We start from the raw sequence: 20468 nt of genomic DNA on the forward strand, positions 1-20468 counted from the left end.
GCCCTAGCAGCCTTGGGTGGGCTGGTTCTGGGTGGTAGGAGGCCAGGTTCAGGGTAAAGGGCGACAAGAAACAAGATCTGTGACTGCCTCACCTCCCAGGCACCCCCTCAGTTCAGAGGGCTTCTGCCAGTGGTCCTGGTGGCTGGGTCTTTACAGGTACCAGCAGCCCCTAATTCAGGCAGAGCAGTCCCCGCCCCAAGCCTCCACTTCCAGTCTCTCCCCTTCACTTCCTGCAGAGGTGGCAGTTGTGGGAGGAGACCTTTCCCAGTGTGAGCCCTGTCTCTAGCTACCCAACACCAGCATCATCTTAGTCAGACCACAAGTGTGGTGAGTGGGGATCCAAGGACCGTATGCCCCTGGGATGACTGTTGTGAGTCTGGAGGCCTCTAATCCTACCCTGAGAAAGAGAGAAAGCTTGCCCAGGGGACAAGTCAGGGCGGTGGCAAGGCTCTAGGAAGCCTGTGATGCTCTTCCCAAGGCCTGTCCCCTGACAGCCATCTACCTGCAGGGTTCCCCCGCATCTTCCTCAAGCTGCTGATAAACCCACTCTTCGTTCTGGTGGTCCTGGCTCAGTGTACCTTCTCCTCCGTCATCGCTGGCCTCTCTACATTCCTCAACAAGTTCCTGGAGAAGCAGTATGGCGCCTCAGCAGCCTATGCCAACTTCCTCATCGGTGTGTCAGAGGGTGCTGCTGCAGGGCCTGGGTGGTGCTCCCCTGGGGAGGAGTTGGGTACTGTGCAGTTCAACCAGGGATAACCAGGGGTCAAACCAGACACAGACAGGAAACAGGAAGGCTTGTCCAAGAAAGAACTTTAAGAACATTTTTCCTGGTTGGCAATCCAGAATGTTTTTGGCAGGTTTCTGGGCCTCCCATTCTTCTCTTCAGGAGTGGGTAGAGACTGGGGGCTGCTTTCCTTCCCATCAAGAGGGTGGGGATCTGATAGCCTCCCAACTGACCTTATCAGGGACAACAGAGGAGAGACGGAACATGGAGCTTGAGACATACAAAACGCCTCTTAAGGGGTTCCCTTCTCCAGGAATTTGGGTCTCAACCTAACACGTCAGGTTCCTTTACACAATGACAGTGCAGATGCTCAGCCCCACCCAGATTAATGACCACAGAACCTATGAGGTGGCGCTCAATCGTCTTGCAGTAGATGCGAAGGACCACCGATGGGGGTTCCACCGAATGCCTAGGTGAATGACTGAGCCCAATCCATAGGTGAACTTGACCACACACATAGATTTGACAAGATAATCAGGGCATGAGATGTGATGATGCCTCCCTGCACTCACTGAGCTCTGGTGTAGGCTTTAGTATGACATCATTTCTCTCCCCTTCAGTCTTGAACCAGGGGTTACCACCCAAGAATGATCTACTTCCTTATCCTTATTGTCATCGTCTTGTTTTCAATTAGCCCAGGCTAATTCCAAACTTGGTAGGTAGGTGAGGATGACCTTGAATTCCTGGTCCTCTTGCCTCTGCTTCCCAAGTGCTAGGATTATAGGTGTCAAAAGTTGACTGCTTCTTCCTTCTTTAATCGGGCAAGTCAACCCTTTGGTGAAAGAAATTCTCAGTGCCCAGCCAACACACAGTAGTTATCGATACTTGGTAGTCAGCCACTACCCTTGCACCTGAGTATACCCAGTGTTCCTTTATGAAGCCGTGCTCCTTGGGGGTGGTACAGCTCAAGGCTCACAGGCCATGCATCCAGCCCCTTCCCTTCTCTCCTAGGTGCTGTAAACCTTCCTGCTGCTGCCTTGGGGATGCTGTTTGGAGGAATCCTCATGAAACGTTTCGTTTTCTCTTTGCAAATCATCCCCCGAGTGGCTGCCACCATCATGACCATCTCCACAATCCTCTGTGCCCCTCTCTTCTTTATGGGGTGTTCCACCCCAACTGTGGCTGAAGTCTACCCGCCCAGGTAATGCACTAAGAGATGCAGAGATTCCCCCTTGTAACCGCAGCCTGAAACCAACCACTGTGTGTCTTTCTTTTCTGCCTCATTTACCTCTTTCATCCTCTTCATTTGGATCTGATCTCTCACATGCTAACACAGAAAACCAGGTCTCAAATAGCGTGTTCCATTATGAGACGAGACCAGCTGGTGGTCATGGTTAGGGTTTTGTTTTGTAAGAAGCATCAGAAACGAATCACTTTGGTTTCTGAATGAGCCTGAACTCTAGGAACCAAGAAATAAGTCATGGTTACTGCCAGCTCTGGGCCAACTAGAGTTAGAGCCTTGCTGAGCTGTGGAAGAAAGAGGAGAGAACCCTTGAAAAGATCTCGAGATAAGCAATGAAAGTGGGACAGGGGAGGCAAAGGGCAGGTCAAAATGCCAGTCTGTTTGCATGAAGCATGCGTTTAGAGTCAAGCTTCGCCTTCAGAAAAGGTGTTGCAGCCCTGTGAGCAAGGAACATGCCCATCCCCCACCCCAAGCTCCAGTAAAGGCCATGCAACCTTTTCTTTAGGACTTAGCCTAAGGAGTTTGAAGATTCAGAGACTCAGAACCTTTTAGGCCCCATGTGTTCTATTTCTCATAGAGAGCTACATCTCCAAATATAGCAACAGCATCAGGCAAAAAGTCAAAAGAATAGTTTGAGATGACCTCTGTATTTGATAGGTGAGGGAGGGGAGGGGTGACAAAGGAAGGGAATGTTCCTTAGCATGGGGGATTCACCACTCTTATGCAGGCTGACTGTGGACCCAGAGAAGCCTAAAAGCTTTTGGGCCTTCTTTTGGGTGTTTTCACTGGGAGTTTGGCCTGAGTTCCAGGTATGATGTTCTTTGTTGCTATGGGGACATTATCTACTTAGGCTATCATTTTCTTATCTGCATAAGAAGTATAATTGGTTCTAGGCTTGCTGGGGTGACTGTTCATGAAGAGCCTCTTCCATTATGTTAGCCCATAAATGCTAACAGCCACTGGAATGGTTTCATTAATGCACTACTCAGCTGTGGTTTGTCAGTCCCTGTCACAATGTCCCCAAAGAAGATCAGTAAGAGCCATTGAAATCCACTTTGATGAAGTTCTGGCTAGGATGGGGAAGGGACTAGGGAGACCCAGATCAGCAAGCCCATATTGATTCAGGAGATGAGCAGTCAATGAGAACCCCAGGTTCCTCCGAAGGTCCCAGTCACTGCGTTTAGCCAGAACCTAGCTGGAAGATGGGAGAAGGCAAGTATTACCAATGACATTACTGGGGCATCAACCATTTCTTTCAACAGAGTCTCAATCAGTTGGTCATTTTGATCCTGACAGTGGCATTGGGGTTTGCTGGCTAGACCTTTCCAACTGAGTATTTGATGGGTTTGGGCTCCAGGTGTCACAATAAATGGGAAGAGCCATGATTTCCAAAACAGTGGCAGATTCACAACTGGCTCCCATGCACTCAGTTCAGATCCTTGGGTGGCACTGGCCCAAAACAAACAGAGACATGCAGGCACATCAGCCAGGCCAGGAACTCGTGCTGGGCTGGATATAGTGCTGTTTCTTGGCCTCGCTTTGTTTGATTCCTCGCTTCCTGTTTCTCTGGCAGCACATCAAGTTCTATACATCCACAGCCTCCTGCCTGTCTCAGGGATTGCTTGTGCCCAGATTCCATTTTCCACCCAGTCTGCGGAGACAATGGAGTCGAGTACCTCTCCCCTTGCCATGCCGGGTGCAGCAGCGTCAACATGAGCTCAGCAGCTTCCAAGCAACCGGTAAGGACGAGGGTCACAGGGACAGATAGACCCATGTGGAGCTTCGGGGATCGGGGTGTAACCTCAAGAACTGTTCCTTGGCTCTGGTACTCAATATCAGTATCCTAGCCTCCTCTGCCCTCTCTCCACCTTCCATGCCCCAGGGTCATGACCACATGCCTGCAGCCCAGAATCAATTAGAGATTGGCCCATGACCAACAAGTTCATTCTTGGGGCCTTGGCAAAACAACTGAAACAAGTAAAAGTTTTTGCCCTCAATGGAGACTTATGACTGATACTGATGGCTCCCTGGGGGCACTTCTGGGTTCTGGGTTCAGGCCATGTTGCAGGGTCACATGGGCTGGGAGCAGAGGGACCCTGTGACGTGCACCCGAAAGGTCAGTGCAGGGAGCAGCAGTCAAGTGCCTTTGCTTTGACCCCTCAGCTCCTAGGGGTGCCACAGAGCTGGCCTGAAGCCACAAAGCTATTTAAAAGCAAATCTGGGATTAGAAATCAAAACTCTGCCTCACCTGGTGTTCAAGACCACATGTCTCCTTCTTGGGCAATTTACAGGGGCCTCATGCATCAATCTGTAAGGACAGTGACCCCATCAATCTGTGAGGACAGTGGCCCTGGGCCTTTCAGGTTCATCCATCAGCAAATGACTCCTTAGTCAAGAGACAGAGCACACTGAGTGTAGCCACCATGCTGAGGAAGAGCCTATGACACACAGCGCCGGTCTCACTGTTTACGTTCAGTCCAATAAATGCACATGATAAATGCTGGGGTGAAAGGGGAAGACACTTCACAGCACAGAGAGTATCTGGGGGACTTTCGGAGATGACTTACACCTGAGCCACCAGCAGAGGAAACCTACAGAAATCTGAAGCTCATTGCAGGTAAGGGAAGCTAGGTGCAAAGCCCAGGTGGGAGTTAAGAGGCGTGTCACAGCTAGCAGGGCCAGGCAGGCCCAGGGCTGGGCAGGCAGGGCTGGGCAAGCCAAGCTTAGGAAGTAGACGATCTTCCCCCAGTGAGAGCAATGGGAAGTCTACGCCATTGCTGTAGGATGCACCGATAGGAAGAATGCACTTGTGTGGAAGCCATGGGCCAGGCTGGCTCCCCCGTATCGCCTCTTCTGAGGAGACAGGACAAGGCTGCTTCCCCAGCTGCCTCTACGGGCAAAGGCACGTGGCTCTCAGACAGAGAAGGGTGAGGAGCTAAGACAAGATGGTCCCTTAATTTACCTTCTAACTGGAAGAGTAGTGGCTTCTGTGGTTTTCTTATCTTTATTTACTTACCTCTGACTCATCTACTTCCAGAAATAATCTTGACAAGCTTCCAATAACAGCACAAACACATCAAGATAAAATCCATTACCGTGATATCAAGGAAAAAATAATAAATTATAAGGGGGAAAAGTCTTGATAGTTTAAAATCCAGAGCGAGGGAGGTTAGCAGCAATATTGTGCATTGTAAACTTCTGAGCTTGAAAGCCAAGGTGGATAGGAGCACGGGCTCACTGACAGAGGGAAGCATCCCAGCCAACTAGTTCACCTAGCTCCATGACAGCTACGACACTGACGTCATCACAGGCTGGGCCATCAGCCACTGTAAGGGGAAGGTAAAGATGATCAAATGAGCAGTGGACACCAAATGATGAACAGTGGCCACCAAATGAGTTGTATGATGGTACTGAGCCATATAGAATTACAAGGCAGGGGCCTCCTCTGGAGTCCCCTCTTAGGCCAAAGGAAGCCTCCTAGGTGAGAAGTGCTGCAGGGGGGTTCAAATGACTCCGTTGTTTCCCTGAGTATATCTTCTCCCATAACAACTTGCACAGCCACCATAGTTGGCTGGGCCCAGAGGAGAGCTCTCCCAGACTTCAGGCTCCTAGCTGAAGGGACTTTGCCTGGTGGTGGGAACCTTGGGCATCTGGATGTGGGAGAGACTGCAGGAGTTTAGCCCATGCTAGACTCTTGGTGAAGATTGTTTCTAATACCCAAACCGGGAGAGAGGTGGCACCCCACGGAGCACTCTAGAACCCTCACTTGGCCTCTCAGTCTTCGAATCCAGGCTTCCCCTCCTTCCCTGGGGACTGAAGGGCAAAGGGGTTCATGCTGGTGGGAGTCTGTGGCAAGCGCCTGTGTGGATGTTTGAAACACGTGGAGGTGAAATCATGACAGACCCCCTCCTGTTTTCCTTCAAGAGCTATTTGAACTGCAGCTGCGTGACTGGAGGATCTGCGTCAGCGAAGACAGGCTCGTGCCCCATGCCCTGTGCACACTTCCTGCTGCCCTCCATCTTTCTCATCTCCTTTGTGGCGTTCATCGCCTGCGTCTCCCACAACCCTCTCTACATGATGGTTCTCCGGTGAGTGGTGCCTCCAAGTCTCTGGCGGCTGCTTCTCCACCCTCCCTTTGATGTTACATCCTGTCTTCCACTTATAGTCTCTCCTCCCTCTCCTGGCCCTGGGGGGTCTTAACAGCAGTCTTCAGTGTTGACAAGGCAACAGAGTATGCTAACGGCAGGTGTTCCTGGTTCCAGGAGGAGCTCCTCCTCATAAGGTGGCCTCTCTCAGGCCCCCAGCACCCATGAGGGACAGGCCCTGTTGGCACCTCCGTTCTATTCATGGGAATTTAAGTCATAGCCCAGGATAGCAGAACTGTCAAAAGGCTGAGCCTCGGGTTAAAGACAGGCTATGCATACAGATTCATTTGTTTTTCCATCTTAAAAGAACCAAGGAGACAGAGGAGAAATCAGCTGGATGTACAAATAGCAAGTTAGAAACTGAGGAAAGTTCCAGAAGTGGAGTGAAAGCTGTGGGAAAGGCTGAAAATGAGAAAATCACAGGAGTCTATAGACCCAGTGCTCAGGTTGGAAGAGCCATGCTGACCAGGGACAGGGAGGTATCCAGCTGCAGCTGACAATCGAGCACCTCTAAGGTTTTTATAGTGGGTGCTTCTCCTTTGCCTCATTGTACCAAGGAGGGAAAAAAAAGGAAATATATCACAGCCAGGTTCACCTGACTGCCTCCTGCCCGCCTCCTGGTCCTCCGTACCACCCGTCCCCATCTGCTTACTTGGAAAGCCGAGACGAGAAACACAGACTGGAAACTCCCTGTCAGATTCAAAGTCTCTGCATCATACTACCTGAGTGTCCTTGGGTGTTGTGTGATCTCACAAGGCTCAATTTCCTTGATTAGGGAAGGACAACTGTGATCCCCACCTCCAAGTGTTAGTGTCAGTATTACAGGGTTAATGGCTTTGTAAACAGGTGTTCTGCAGGGTGTGGCTGTGTCTCCTATAAACCTAGGACTTGGGAGGCAAAAGCTGGGGGGTCAGGGGTTCATGGTCACCCTTGCCTACCTAGTAAGTTAGAGACCAGACCAAGCGACATGAGAACCTACCTCAGTGGTTCTCAACCTGGGGGTTTCAACCCCTTCCAGAGCTGAATGAGCTTTTCACAGGGTTCACTTGAGACCATGAGAAAACCCAGACATTTATGTTATGATTTATAATAGTAGCAAAATTACAGTTATGAAACAGCAATGAAAATAATTTTATGGTTGGGGGTCACCACAACATGAGGAAACTGTATTAAAGGGTCACGACATTAGGAAGGTTGAGAACCACTATACTACCTCAAAAAGGAGGTAGGAGGTGGTTTTCTCCATATTACTTTAGACCTATTTTCCCCAGAAGGTTAAGAGATGAGGGAGGACCAGATGCTATGCCAAGCATGTAATTTAGTGACAGAGCACTTGCTCAATGTGCAGAGCCCTGGATGTGAGCTCCAGCACTAGGGGAGAATAAAGCGGCTGCTAGTATTTTACCCTATCCAAGTCAGTTCTCAGTCAAGTTAGCCCACAAGCTGCCAAGACCCTGTCACTCTCACTATTTCAGTGGTGCTGGCAGATGATAAGGAATCCTTGTGTTAAAAACAAAAGATATCATTACAGCAGAGAGCAGCCTGTCCCCTGAAGTTGTATCGATTATCCTTGTCCTCCAGATCTGTCAGAGATGGCACACAGATCCAAACGTGTGCTCTGTGTGCAGTAGGCTTACGTTCCAGCACTGGAACGCTGAGCTTGAGAGAGCCGCTGCTTAGACCGTGAGCCAAGAGCAAGCTCCAACTCATGCCTCAAGGCTGCTCCCTGCAACCCCAGCCCAGGGAAATGGCCCAAAGGCAGCAGTCAGGACCTTATTATCTCAGTAAGGATGGGTATGAATGCTCAGAGCTGGCAGCATGATGCCGCCCCCCAAATCCTGTCACCTTCTTCCTTACTGCCCCCACCCTGTGTTCCCCAAGGACTGACCCTGCACTTCAGTGGGGTTCCCTTCTTTCCTGCTGGGTTAGGTAGGCTCTGGCCCTACCTTCTGACGATGACATAACCCTGCGTGAGGCCCTGAAGAGGAGAGAGCAAGGGAAGGGAATCTGATAGGCAATTCGATCCCTATCAAGCACCTCCCTGAGTTGTGGAGACCAGCATCAGTTCAAGACTGGCTGGTCTAGAGTAGAATGAGAGAGGAGGGTCCAGGACCCCAAGGTGGTTTAAAGATACATCCACTGGGGAAAAGACGGCCCCTGGGGTACTCCAGTGGGGTTCCCATCTTGCACAGGCACTAGCTTTTGCTAACTTAAGGTAACTTGGCAAATGCCCCAATTGTTAGTTATTAGTCCTGGTTCAAACCAGGCCCCAGATTGCAGCCTGGGAGCAGAGGTCAGCTGACAATGAGAAAGAGTGGTCAGAAACCCAGGATTAACTCAGGGATAGATGGGGAAGCACCTAGAAGGGGTCTGGGAGCTTGGTCAATAGCCAAACTGGGGTGTCCGAGTCTTACTAAGTTAAAACACAAAGGGATCCATTTGTCCAGGTGAAGGACAAAGACAAGGGAGCAATGCATTATTTTTCCTGTTGCTGAGACAAAATGTCTGGCAAAAGCAACTTAAGGAAGGAAGGTCTTACCTTGGCTCCCTGGCCAAGGATACAGTCCATCATGGCAGGGGAGGCATGATGGCAAGAGTGGTCTAAATGTGGAGTAGTCAGAAAATGAACACTGATATGAAGTTCGCCTTTGTCTTTCCATTCAGTCCAGGACCCCACACTATTAAAAGACACCATGAACATTCAGGGTAGGTCTTCCAAATTTAACCAAACCTTTCTGGATACATCCTCATGGATGCACCAAGGGGTCTGTGTCCCAGATGATTCCAGGTCCGTAAGTTGTTCTTGAAGATTAGGCATCCATTATAGATTGGGCCATTGAAGGTCATTGTAGACACAAGGGAAAGAACCTCCATTCAGTCAGGGTACCAGGCACTGTCCACTAGGCTACCCAAGATGGTGCCTCTTTCTCCCACTTGTACCCCGAAGAGCATCCCTTCACTGGGTCATCCCTCTGGGGATGTCTGTCATTTGCTGACCGACTTTGGTGGCAGGTGTAAAACACCCGCAGTGATCTGGAGGTCACTGTGGAGTCCTCATCCTCACTGTCCCCTCAGCTCTGAATCCTTTTCCAAATGGCAATCACCTACCCTGGTGAATGTGTGCTGAAAGCCTGGCGAGGTCAGAGTCTGGTCACACAGCAGGTGCTTCCACCATTGCCCTGGACTCCCCGCCCTGTGTGTGCGATGTCCCCCCTCTTTCCACTCTCCAGCTGAGGAGGGGGCTCTCAAGGCAGAACCGAACCTCTTTACCTGGTGCCACCTTCTCCCTCTTGAAAAAGAAAGGGTGGAAGGGAGGACCACGTGCAAAAGCGACAGGACCTGGTGAAAATGAAATTGTAAAGCCGTTGACTTGTGAATTAATAAGAATTTCAAGTCATACATAAACTAAAGCCTTTCTGGGGGTGGCATCCTATACAGCTGCTGAAGTCATACCTCACAAAGCTAGCCCAGGGCAAGGAATTTTTTCAGAGCTGCACAGAAGCTGAGATCTCAGCGCCCTCTTTTCCTGGTACAAGACACTCTATGGGTGTTGTTCAGACCTGCTGCCTAAGCATCCGGCCAGAAATTCCTGTCGGCTCCCTGTCTCTCTTGCCTACTTTCTCTCCAGGCAGTCTCCGGAAGGCCCTGAAAACAACACAGACCATTGGTTCTTGGACTCAAGTTTTTACATCCAGCTCTCCAGGAACACAGTGTGTCTTGAATAAATGTCAGGCTGAGAGTCTGTAGTTCGAATACTAGTTAGCTTAGGTGATGCCACTACTGTCACCTCAGTGCTTTCAGAGCCCTGGGTAACAGGAGGCTTTAGCCAGGTGAAGCTCACCATCCAATGCCTGATCAGACTACAGGAGGACTGGCTCCGACCTGTTCTGAGCTGTCTGTTCCTCACACCCCACTCCCTCCAGGTGATGCTGCAGCCCAGAGTCCTCCCAGTGCTGATTTCCTGTTTTCCTTTTCAGTGTGGTGAACCAAGATGAAAAGTCATTTGCCATCGGGGTACAGTTCTTGCTGATGCGCTTGCTGGGTAGGTAACTATGACCTTTCCTTCTGGAGTAGAGGCCCTGGACCATGGGCATCGAAAGGCTATGGGGGGCAGGGCAGGGTCGGCTAGACAGAACCCACAGCAGGTACCAAACCCCGACAGGGACAGGTCGCCTAATTGCTTGAGATCGGGAAAGAGTTCGTCTATGGCATTCAATCAAAACTGAAGTATGTGAGAATAAGAAAAAAGGGCATAGCTGAGAACACTGAATACGGAGTTAAAAGCAGGTATTTTTAAACCTTCTCCAAGAATCCGCCCTAGGAAACAAAACCTTGCATTCCTGCCCCAGACAGAGCAGTTTCTGAGCTGAGTCTTGGCTCTCTTCCCATTTTCCAGACTTCACTCCTCTGCCACGGTTCAGCAAATGTCTATTCTGTCAGGGGATCCTCTGTCTATGAACCCTGTCTGTCTTCAAGCAGCCTGGCGCTCCCCATCTCAACACTCACACACACACACACACACACACACACACACACACACACACACACACACACGATCAGCAGAGACCGACAGGGAGAGAGAGCTCTCATGAGAGCAGGAGGCACCTGGCTTTCCCTGAGTACAGGGACTGTGGGTGAGGGGACACATTGCAGGTGCTGTCCCAGCCTTCCTACTCTGTGCTGCCTTTGACACCTTTGACACGTGTGTGCGTGAGACTGAACACAAGGCACTAATGTGGAGGTCTTGCTCTGTTGGGTGAACAGAAGGAAAGAGATTAAATTCAACAGAGGATCTTTGGACTAAAAAGTGTGTGCAGGGGTGAGGGGTGGGGTGCGGATTTGGATTTGGAGACTCCAGCCAGAAGGACTTAGTTACTATAAATGTGCACCTTCCTGCCTTAGCACTGAAACCTATATGGAGCCTCTTGTGCGTTATTAAGCAGGAGTACAGGTCACATTCATTATCCTTCCAGTATGTGCTATCTATCATCCCTCCGGAGGCCAGCTGGGCAGGAGCCTATGCAGGGTCTGAGCCAGCATTTCAATGGACTTTCTTGGCCTCAAGCCACTTGTCCTGTGATGAAATCCCTTTAAGTTCCAAGAACCTCTATTAACACTCTAAATGGTGACTGTCACCTTCCTGGGCCACACAGGGGACACGGGGTATCTTGTCTGGACAGAAACTGGTTTGTCAGCACAGCTCCTTGTGTTCATTTGTGATTTACCATCTATAGCTCATTTATAACTTCTAATGCCCTAGCTGGGAAAGAGACCTGACATTCCTCCCGATTGACCCCCTTCCCTCCTTCTATGTGTGCCCTAAAGAATGGCCTCTCTGTCGTGCTGCTCCAAGCACTTGCTGCTTTTGCTTTTCCACCTGAGCTCAGATAACTCAGCATGGGACCACGGTTAGAACACTCAGGCCTGGAGGAATTCCACTCATTGCTCACAAATACAGCCCCACTCTGGGGTAGATGGAAAGCCCGTTTACAAACTTCAGCGGGTTTACAGTCACCCACTGAGATTCGGTTGAAAACTCTTCTTGACTTCTATTTAGGGTTGTGTTGCCAGAGTCAATTTCCAGTCACCGTTCACCTGGAAACTGGAAAGTGACCAGGGGCTGGGAAACTGTTTCTGAAAGTTTCTCATTTATGAGTGGCACCACCGGGCTGGATTGCCTTTCTTCCAGAGACAGCAACTCACAGGGTGTAGATAGGAGTTTTCAGCACCGTGTTCCTGAGTATGGGATGGCCCATCCCCAGTGTCAATGCTGGACAAGTCCATCCTGACCCACTGGCTGCCCAGAATTTAGATAACAACACAGGCCATGGTGGGGTTGGGTAGTAGACATTTAGAATATTCATCACCCAGTAAAGCATCATGCCTGCTGGACTACGCAGACATTACCACTCAGGTGCTGGGACATTTGGCAGCCTGGGTTCTGAGCAGCTGGGGTATTAAGGGTCTCCGAGGGGCATTGTCTAATCCAGAGGGGCAGTCTGGAGTGGGAGAAGAACATAGGACTTGAACTTGTAGGGTTCAGTGCATCCTTGGACCCTCTTTCTCATTTGCTCTTCATTGTAATGAAGCCACTGGAGGTCATATGAGAGCTTGGGGACATTAGTACTCTCCAGATGGAGTCTCTACTTGGGGCCAGCCTTGAGCACAAGAACTGAATAGTGAAGTGTGGGCCAGCTGACATCAGGCTGACCCTGTGATTCATTCTGCCCTGAAAGGATTCCCATTTATCTCCTAAGCCTTCTGGTGAAAGGGGATTCAAGCTTCAATGACAGTTTTCCATTCTCCCAAGTCACTGTGATTCCAAGGGCGAGGTAGAGTTGGCCTCAGATGTGTGACTGTGCAATTGGTGTGGGGACCTGGGCACCTCCGTCCGACTGCAGCTCCATGTGACCCACGTGCTCTGAATTCTCTTTCCCATTTTTGCCAGCCTGGCTGCCATCTCCATCCCTGTATGGTCTCATCATCGACTCCTCTTGTATCCGGTGGGACTACCTATGCTCAGGGAGACGAGGGGCCTGTTTGTATTATGACAGTGATGCTCTCCGAAACAGGTGAGGGCCCCTACACACACAGGTATCTGAGAGATCAGGCCTGCGGTTCCAGCAGACCAAAACAAGCAAACCAAAAAAACTCAAGCAAACAGAAAACCAAATAGGCATTTGCCTCATGGCTATGGCAGGGGTTGTCAGGCTTCTAAGGGACAAGAAGAGATGTCTCTGCAAACTCTGCCATGGACAGAGAGCAGGGGCCACCATGGCAGGCATTTGGAAACCTGTAAGGAGTCAATCAGGTAAGGAGACACAGGGTCTACATTGAAGTGTCCCCCAAGGTTCTGTCCCTCATGAACCCATAGTAGCAGAAGAGGTTCACCAAAGGTAAAGGGGTGCCTGGAGGCTGAGAGAGATTATGAATGTGAGAAAATACCACACCATCTCTAGTGCTCAGAGAGAGGGGAACCATAGCATGGCACCCAGCAGAGGTCTCAGAAAGGGGGTCCCAGTTGCTCTATGTCAGTGAGCCAAATCCAGCCATCTCTCCTACTGCTGCCATTCCATCACCCAGAATAGGTGGAGAAGGTGGGCTTGAAGGGGCCGCACAAGGCCTAGAAATACTGAGGACTGACAGAGAAGGCCAGCAGAGTTGTAAGATACAACTGGGGCAGCAGGGTCGTCTCCGGACCTCAATGGTACCACTGGAGAGCAGGGAATCGCTAGTGCTGTATGGATGTCTAAAGTGACCCCCACCTGGGAGGTGACAGCTTGTTAGCTGAGTGATGGTTTCACAGCTCGTAGGCCACAGTGTTCATCTTCTTGCTGTCCCTGGTCCGGGGACATGGGCTGAGGAGCCCTCCTCCCTCACCATTCCTGTCTCTTCCTGCCTTATAGGTACCTGGGCCTGCAGGTGGGCTACAAGGTCCTGGGAACACTGCTGCTCTTTTTCATCGGCTGGAGAGTCAAGAAGAATAGGGAATATAACCTGCAAGAGAACGCTTCAGGCCTCATCTGACCCTCAGTCAGGAGACTGCCTGTCACAGAGACTGGATCCTACCCCTCTACACCTGCCTGTATTAACTAATGTTAACATGCCCTTCCTTCCTTCCTCCCTCCCTCCCTCTCTCCCTCTCTCCCTCTCTTCCACTCTCCCTCCCTCCCTCTCTCCCTCTCTCCCTCCCTCCCTCTCTTCAATCCTTCCTTTTTTTTTTTTTTTTTTTGGTAAGAAAGACAGTTCCATTCACCCTTTGTCTCAGGGTCTCCTCCTCTGAAAGTCTCCCGCATGGTTCTTGAGGCCTGAGGTGTACTGAGCTGGATGACCACTGAGCTGGAGGGTCCAGTTTGCCCACCTCCTTGGGAAGGGCCCCCCACAGAGGCAGGCTCTCCTCAGCACTGGGTCCTCCAACAAGATGCCCATGAAGCAGCCCCTGCTCTCACTAGCCTCTCAGGAATACTTAAGAAGTGTGAGAACCGGGCTCCATGCTTTCTGTGCCAGGTGGCCCAGCTCTCCTCTGACCCCACGCCCTGCCCAGGGGCAGAGAGGAAGAGAAGGAAGTAGTTAACAAGGACATGGCTACGGCCGCTTTTCATCCGGATTCAGCCTAGCATGGAACCCAGGATGGGTTGGCTCCCTTAGTTTCCTCTCTTTCTGCTCCCAAGGCTGATTTGGAAACCACCATTTTGGGAAGTACAGGCTTCTCTATAACCTACACCCTGGTATCAGAGCAGGAACTACAGAACCAGAGGTCATCCAAACATTCATATGAACCTGAGGCCTCTCTACTCTGCTAGCGACATACACTTCTCTCGGCCTTTCTGGGCTTGTATTTCAACTGAGAAAGCCACAGGAGAAGACCCAGGGAGGGCCCAGTCTCCTACCCCACAGTGGAGAGCAGACCCTTCGCATTCAGAGACATGAGAGACCCTCCCCATCGTCCCCTGGAATCAGAAGAGCAGCCTCACATGGACTTCACTTCAGCCCATATGCAGAGGAGCAAAGAAGGCCATCTGAAATGCAGCCAGAGCAAGTGATGGAGCAGAATGGATGTCACCTGTCACTGCTCGAGGGCAAGCTGCAGCCCACACAGAGAGCAGCCAGGTTGGCCTGCTTGCAAACACATTGCATTCATTGGCATTTTCTCTGCTTCTTCTCGCTACCTCTGGGTGGAGGTGGGCACCTTCTGTGGGCCTGGGCTGGGGGCCACCACTGTTACACAACAGAGGGGCAAAGGCAGGAACCCAGGAAGGAAGGGAGACTCTTTACCAACAATTCTGTTTATTGGACTCTGAGATGGTGCTTGGCGGTGATATTCCATGGTTCTCTGAGAGCGCTCCTGTAAATCTTACCTCCATTCATACTAGGACCGCCTCCCGGAGGATGGGCAGCAGGGACACACTCACATACTAGCCAAGCATATCAAGTACCCAAAGATTGGCAGGGAAGACCCTGACATGACCACCCATGCCATTTAGGGCTCACAGACTGACTGTGCACCTGACCCTGTGTGAGATGGAGAACATGTCCCTGAAGCCGCTGGGCAATTGTCATTGTCCTATGTGACATTTAAGTGCCTTCTGGAAATGCCTTATATGGTAAGAAGCCAAAAGGTTTATGTCAGTGTGGTAAAGCTGCTGTGACACTGAAGTCTTTGTGGAAGCCATCGTTACTGACAGTGCTCTTTCTGAAGCCACCAGTTTTCCCCCCACAGATCTTACTTAGGAGGAGGCTCCGTGCAGCCTCATGGGCCAGTTAAGGCATGTGCAATGGTCCTGCTTGGAACCTGATCCCTCTGCAACTAACCCTGGGCTCACTCACTGCAATTTAAACAGATTGAAGGCATGGCCTTCAGCCAACCTCACAAACAATGAATGCCAATCTTCAGGTTTGAAAGATTGGTTGTCCCCACATCCTTTATTCTATTATATTGCTACTAATATATTATAATTTTGTTATGTGTGTAAGTTGGTCATGAATTTGTGTTGTCATGTGTCTATCAGAAAGCAGACAGAATTTGTACCTTCTAGACAAACAAAATCCCCATGCTTCAACCTTCAGAGGTCTGTAGCCAAGGGCACTTGAGGCCATGTCACTCTCAATCCATCTCCCTGGTGCTGAGTAGGCCCCAGATATTGCTTTTTATTGTGTGGACCCTTGGCTTGCTTTCCATGCAGGTCAATGTTAAAGACCCAGTAAAAATGGGCTCTTGGGAGGCCCAGTCACTGCCCTTGAGTTCATGTCAGAAGTGGAGTTGGTCACAAACAACTATATCCATGTATACCGTAATCATAGTTCATCATTTACTATTATCTAGCAAATCTCGCCTCTCAAACGCCAGAGGAGCTGTAAGGACGTCACTTGCTTTTCAATTAGAGAGCGAAGTGTCACACACTTTGACTGTACCATGCTCAAGATTACTGTTAAAATTGAGGAACACCCTACACAAAGCCTAAGTCCATATCTGTGCTTATAAAAGGGATCCAGAAAGTCCACTTTCCAGACAGATTTTGGTAGCCCTTGAACCCTGTGTGGTGGGTCACCTGTGCATTAGAGCCAAATTCGGTTAAATTGACTGTGAGCGTTGACAGTTACTAAGGGTGCCTTTACTTTGGAGAAGGCCAGGGTAGCAAGCCTTTGGTCCTTCTTGTTTCTCCATGGAGCCTAGAAGTCATGTACAGTCTGAATCAATGCCAGGGTCCCCCTCCTGGGCACAGCCACAGCTATACCTTTCCCTGTCACTCCATCTCCCTGACATCATCCAGCCTCACAAGGGAGGAACCAAAGAACCAGGAAATGAAGGGTCTGCAGAGATCCACCCCCTCTTTTGACTCTTGGAAGACGAGAGGGGCATCTCTATCAAGTGTCCTTTGGTCCAAAGCCTTCTGGTAGGATCTTCACCACAGTTCATTATGAAGGTCACACTGGTCGCAGGGTTCTATTTGAAAATGAAGAATCTTAGCCAGGCATAGTGGCATACACATTTAATCCCAGCACTTGGGAGGCAGGTAGATTTCTGGGAGTTCAAGGCCAACTGCTTTACATAGTGAGTTCCAGGACAGTCAGGTCTACATAGACCCTGGAGAGAGAGAGAGAGAGAGAGAGAGAGAGAGAGAGAGAGAGAGAGAGAGAGAGAGAGAGAGAGAGAGAGACAGACAGACAGACAGACAGACAGACAGACAGAGAGACAGAGAGACAGAGAGACAGAGAGACAGAGAGAGACAGAGAGGAGAGACAGACAGAGAGAGGGGAGAGAGAGAGAGAGGAGAGAGGGGGAGAGAGACAGACAGAGAGAGAGAGGGAGAGAGGAGAGAGAGGAGGGAAAGAGAGACAGAGAGAGAGAGGAGAGAGAGGGGGAGAGAGAGACAGACAGAGAGAGAGAGAGAGAGAGAGAGAGAGAGAGAGAGAGAGGAGAAAGAAGAGGGAGAGGGAGAGAGAGAGAGAGCATCCAGCAAGATCCACATCACACAGATAACTCTCCAGACTGTCCAGCCCCTTCTGGCTGCCCCAAGTCCCTCTCTCCTTCTGAGTCATCCTGAAATTAGGGGAAGCCTTAGGTAGTGAAAAGGCCCTCCTCTTTTTCCAGCACGGTCCATGGACTTGTGAGAGGGAAGTGGAGGGATCTCTTTAGGTTGGGCGGCAGAGACTGGGAGACCCAGGCACTATTTCATTTACCTGCCATCTAGTCAAATATTCCAAGAACGTTGTAACTACTCACGAGACAAGAGCCAGTGGGCTCTGTGGGCACCATAAGGTAAAGAACAGACATGGAGGGGGAGGGCAGAGAGGAGAGAACTCTGAGAAACAGTGAGGCACACAGACAGACATTTTGGGGAATCTCCCCAATCTGGTAACTAGTTATCACATTCTTGCTTAAGAAACAAAGCCATGTTGTATTTGTCTTCAACACTTTCAAAGATGGAGAGATGTGGCAAATCTGGGTCCTGAATTAGTGTCAACTTGTCATTAAAATATTGTATTGCAGCTTCCCAGAGTGACAGTGGTGTCAGAAAGAGAGAAAGGTTGGGGTGTGTGTGTGTGTGTGAAAGAAAGGGGGGGGGAATCTTTGTAAAAATCTCATCTTCCCCAGCCACAGGAACTGAACATTGGAGGAAAAATGTCCATCCCCTGCCAAGAGGTCCAGATTCATTAACCTTTCATCAGTAATTAAATATGTAAACAGGTTCCGGGCAAGCCCTTGGCAAATCATTAATGAGAAAAAGCCTTTCTCTCATGACAGGCCCTGCCCATTTATCAATCTCCACACCCATTCCCAGCCCTGTACTGTGTGGCCATAGGACACAGGACTCTCTACCTTGCTGAAGTCCCTGCTCCCTAGGCACCAGCTACACTTTGATAACAATAATAAAATGTGCATAGATCATTACAGTTTGCCAAGCCATGTGTTCGTTTAACGAACTCCTCAACTCACTCGGAATAGACTTGGCTAGGCTTCAGTGAGCCTCACTAGTCACATGACACAACACACATTTATCTCTTGTTTGCACAAAGTCCATGACTTGTCTGGGTGACTCTCTAGGGCAGTGGCTTCCGAGGGTGGCTCAGTATGCCAACTATTTGGACTTGAGACGCCTCTGTTTAATCTTCCACAATTAACGAGACAGGGAAGAGAGCTAGGAAGTTCTCACCTTGGTTAGCAAGTTCCCGGGCTCTTGGCCAGAACTATCCTCAGGACACCATCTAACTGTTGTACAAGCAGGGAAATAAAAACCATCGGTGGGCCAGGCGTTGGTGGCTCACGCCTTTAATCCCAGCACTCGGGAGGCAGAGGCAGGCGGATCTCTGTGAGTTCGAGATCAGCCTGGACTACCAAGCGAGTTCCAGGACAGCCTCCAAAGCCACAGAGAAACCCTGTCTCGAAAAACCAAAAAAAAAAACAAAAAACAAACAAACAAAAAAAAAAACAAAAAAACCATCAGTGTTCAGAGAGGAGCCGGGCAGATTTGGACAAATGCTAGACTCCTCCACCATAGGGAGTGATTCTTGGTGAACCAAGGTGCTAACTGACACCCCTCAACTATCCTTGCCAGGCTGTTGGAAGAGGAAAGGTTTCCCAGGAGAGGAAGCATCCACAGTGGGTCCCCAGGGATGAAAAGATGATACCCGGTCAAGGCCAAGGCTGACTTAGGGAGGAAAGTGGAGAAGAGAGGAAGGGGGGCTCAGGAGAGGTGACGGATAAAAGGCCGAGAGGCGGGCTCAGAAAAGGGCTCTCTTTAGTTGGCAGAGACTGAGGCACAGGATGAGAATACTGGGGAGCTAGAGGGAGGACGGATGATTGAGCAAGCCCCCCGAGGGGAGGAGTCTCACCCAGAACTTCTCTCTGAACGGCGAGGCCAGCAGGACCGCATCAGAGCACACAGATAAATGAGGTCCCTTCCAGCTGTCAATTATGCTTTGTTTAGTGGCTGGTGTGTGCAGGGACCAGACAAGACACACTCCTTGACATTGCAGGGTCTATACCTTGGGCAAGGAACAAAGACCCAAGCGCTCTGAAGTGAGTTGAGAAATCAGAAACAGGGGTGGGTCAAAAGTGTAGGCAGTGGGGACAGCAAAGTTATGAACAAAGGTAGTAAGGCCAGCAAACTTGGCGCATTCTGAGAGCTCACTGGTCAGGGGCCCCTGAAGGACAGTGGTAAGGCCAGGAGAGGGGTAGGGCCTAGGCCTACTAGCAAATTAGCAATCCTTCAGGGCTGGCTTAGACCATGAAGACTGCAGCCAGCTGGGTTCCGTTCTCTGTTCAAATCCTGGGGAAAGGTCTTAGAGGCCTGTCATGCCTAGCTCAGAATGGTGCCTAGCTCAAAACACAGCCCCAGGGCCCTGGAACGGGACCATTCCACCCCAGCGAGGAGAAAAGTCACCTTCTTAAGCAGCCCCAGTTTACTCCTGGGGGAGCTTCCATCCTTTACTGCAGCCAAAGTCGCCCTCCCCAACTTCCCTCCTATCTTCTCGCTCTTCAGCTGGGAGCTGGAACTCCAGGGATGTCATTGGAACAGTGGGGCAGGTTATCTTAACAGGTCCTCTGTTCAGGTTCCTTATGTATCTCTAAAGCCCTTCTCTGTGGGTCTGTCAGTACATCAACTAAAATGTGCACAGTCCCCGAATCTCTGGGTGACCTCAGAGGTCTCAGATGGGGACAAGAATTAGACCGAATGCTCTTACCCCTCACAAACACCAGTTTACAGGCAACCCGCACACAAAAGGACAAGAGCGTTCTCCCCTGGGCTCGTCCTGGGAAAAGGCAATTGGAATTCCAGTAAGGTTCCAGAAGCCAGGAGTACGTTTCAAGATCAGAGAACGACAGGCCCTCCGTGCTTTCTGAGCAAATCGTGAGGCGCAATTACCACTCTGTTTAATGACAGGGAAGCGGGTCTGGCTGCCAGGCCTAGAGGTGTCCGGCCTTGTTCTTGCAGCATAACCCATGCTCCCCACCAGGGGGCGCCGCTCAACTGGGCGGTGATGAGGTAACGTCACCCGAGGTCACCGTATCTAGGTTGGGGAGAGGATGTTCCTGCGGCCAGGGAGCTCGCTGAGAAGGGCACCCCTCAAACCCACCGCCACACTCTGGCACTCCAGACTCCCCACCTGAGCACCCTCGGCCCTGTGGGAGCGTACGACTTCCCCAGGCCCTGCTACAGAGGGAAATGTGGTCACTGCTGAATCATGGGACCCCACTCACGCGGTGCGGTCAGCCTCCCCACCATCTCACAGGCTGCAGCATTCAGCGGCTGCAAGGCACTAGGTCGCCAGTATTTACCAGTGCAGCTCTTGGGCCTCAGGAACTGGCCTCTGTCCTAATCAAAGGCACTGTCCACCTCCAGAAATGGCCCCT

General features: G+C 50.6%; 1 protein-coding gene across 1 annotated transcript in view; it reads left to right on the top strand.

Annotated features, from left to right (window-relative positions):
* Slco2a1 (solute carrier organic anion transporter family member 2A1) overlaps positions 1–15585 on the top strand; it is a 70102-nt gene extending 54517 nt beyond the window's left edge. The window contains exons 8-14 of the mRNA XM_005072032.4: positions 509–673; positions 1736–1925; positions 3541–3706; positions 5892–6055; positions 10090–10154; positions 12561–12684; positions 13519–15585. Of these exons, the coding sequence (XP_005072089.1) occupies positions 509–673; positions 1736–1925; positions 3541–3706; positions 5892–6055; positions 10090–10154; positions 12561–12684; positions 13519–13639 (995 nt within the window). The 3' untranslated portion in view covers positions 13640–15585. The remainder of the gene's footprint in view (positions 1–508; positions 674–1735; positions 1926–3540; positions 3707–5891; positions 6056–10089; positions 10155–12560; positions 12685–13518) is intronic.
* The last annotated feature ends 4883 nt before the right edge of the window (positions 15586–20468 follow it).

Source organism: Mesocricetus auratus, unplaced genomic scaffold (genome assembly GCF_017639785.1).
Source record: "Mesocricetus auratus isolate SY011 unplaced genomic scaffold, BCM_Maur_2.0 Super-Scaffold_100691, whole genome shotgun sequence".
NCBI classification, from domain to species: Eukaryota; Metazoa; Chordata; class Mammalia; order Rodentia; family Cricetidae; genus Mesocricetus; species Mesocricetus auratus.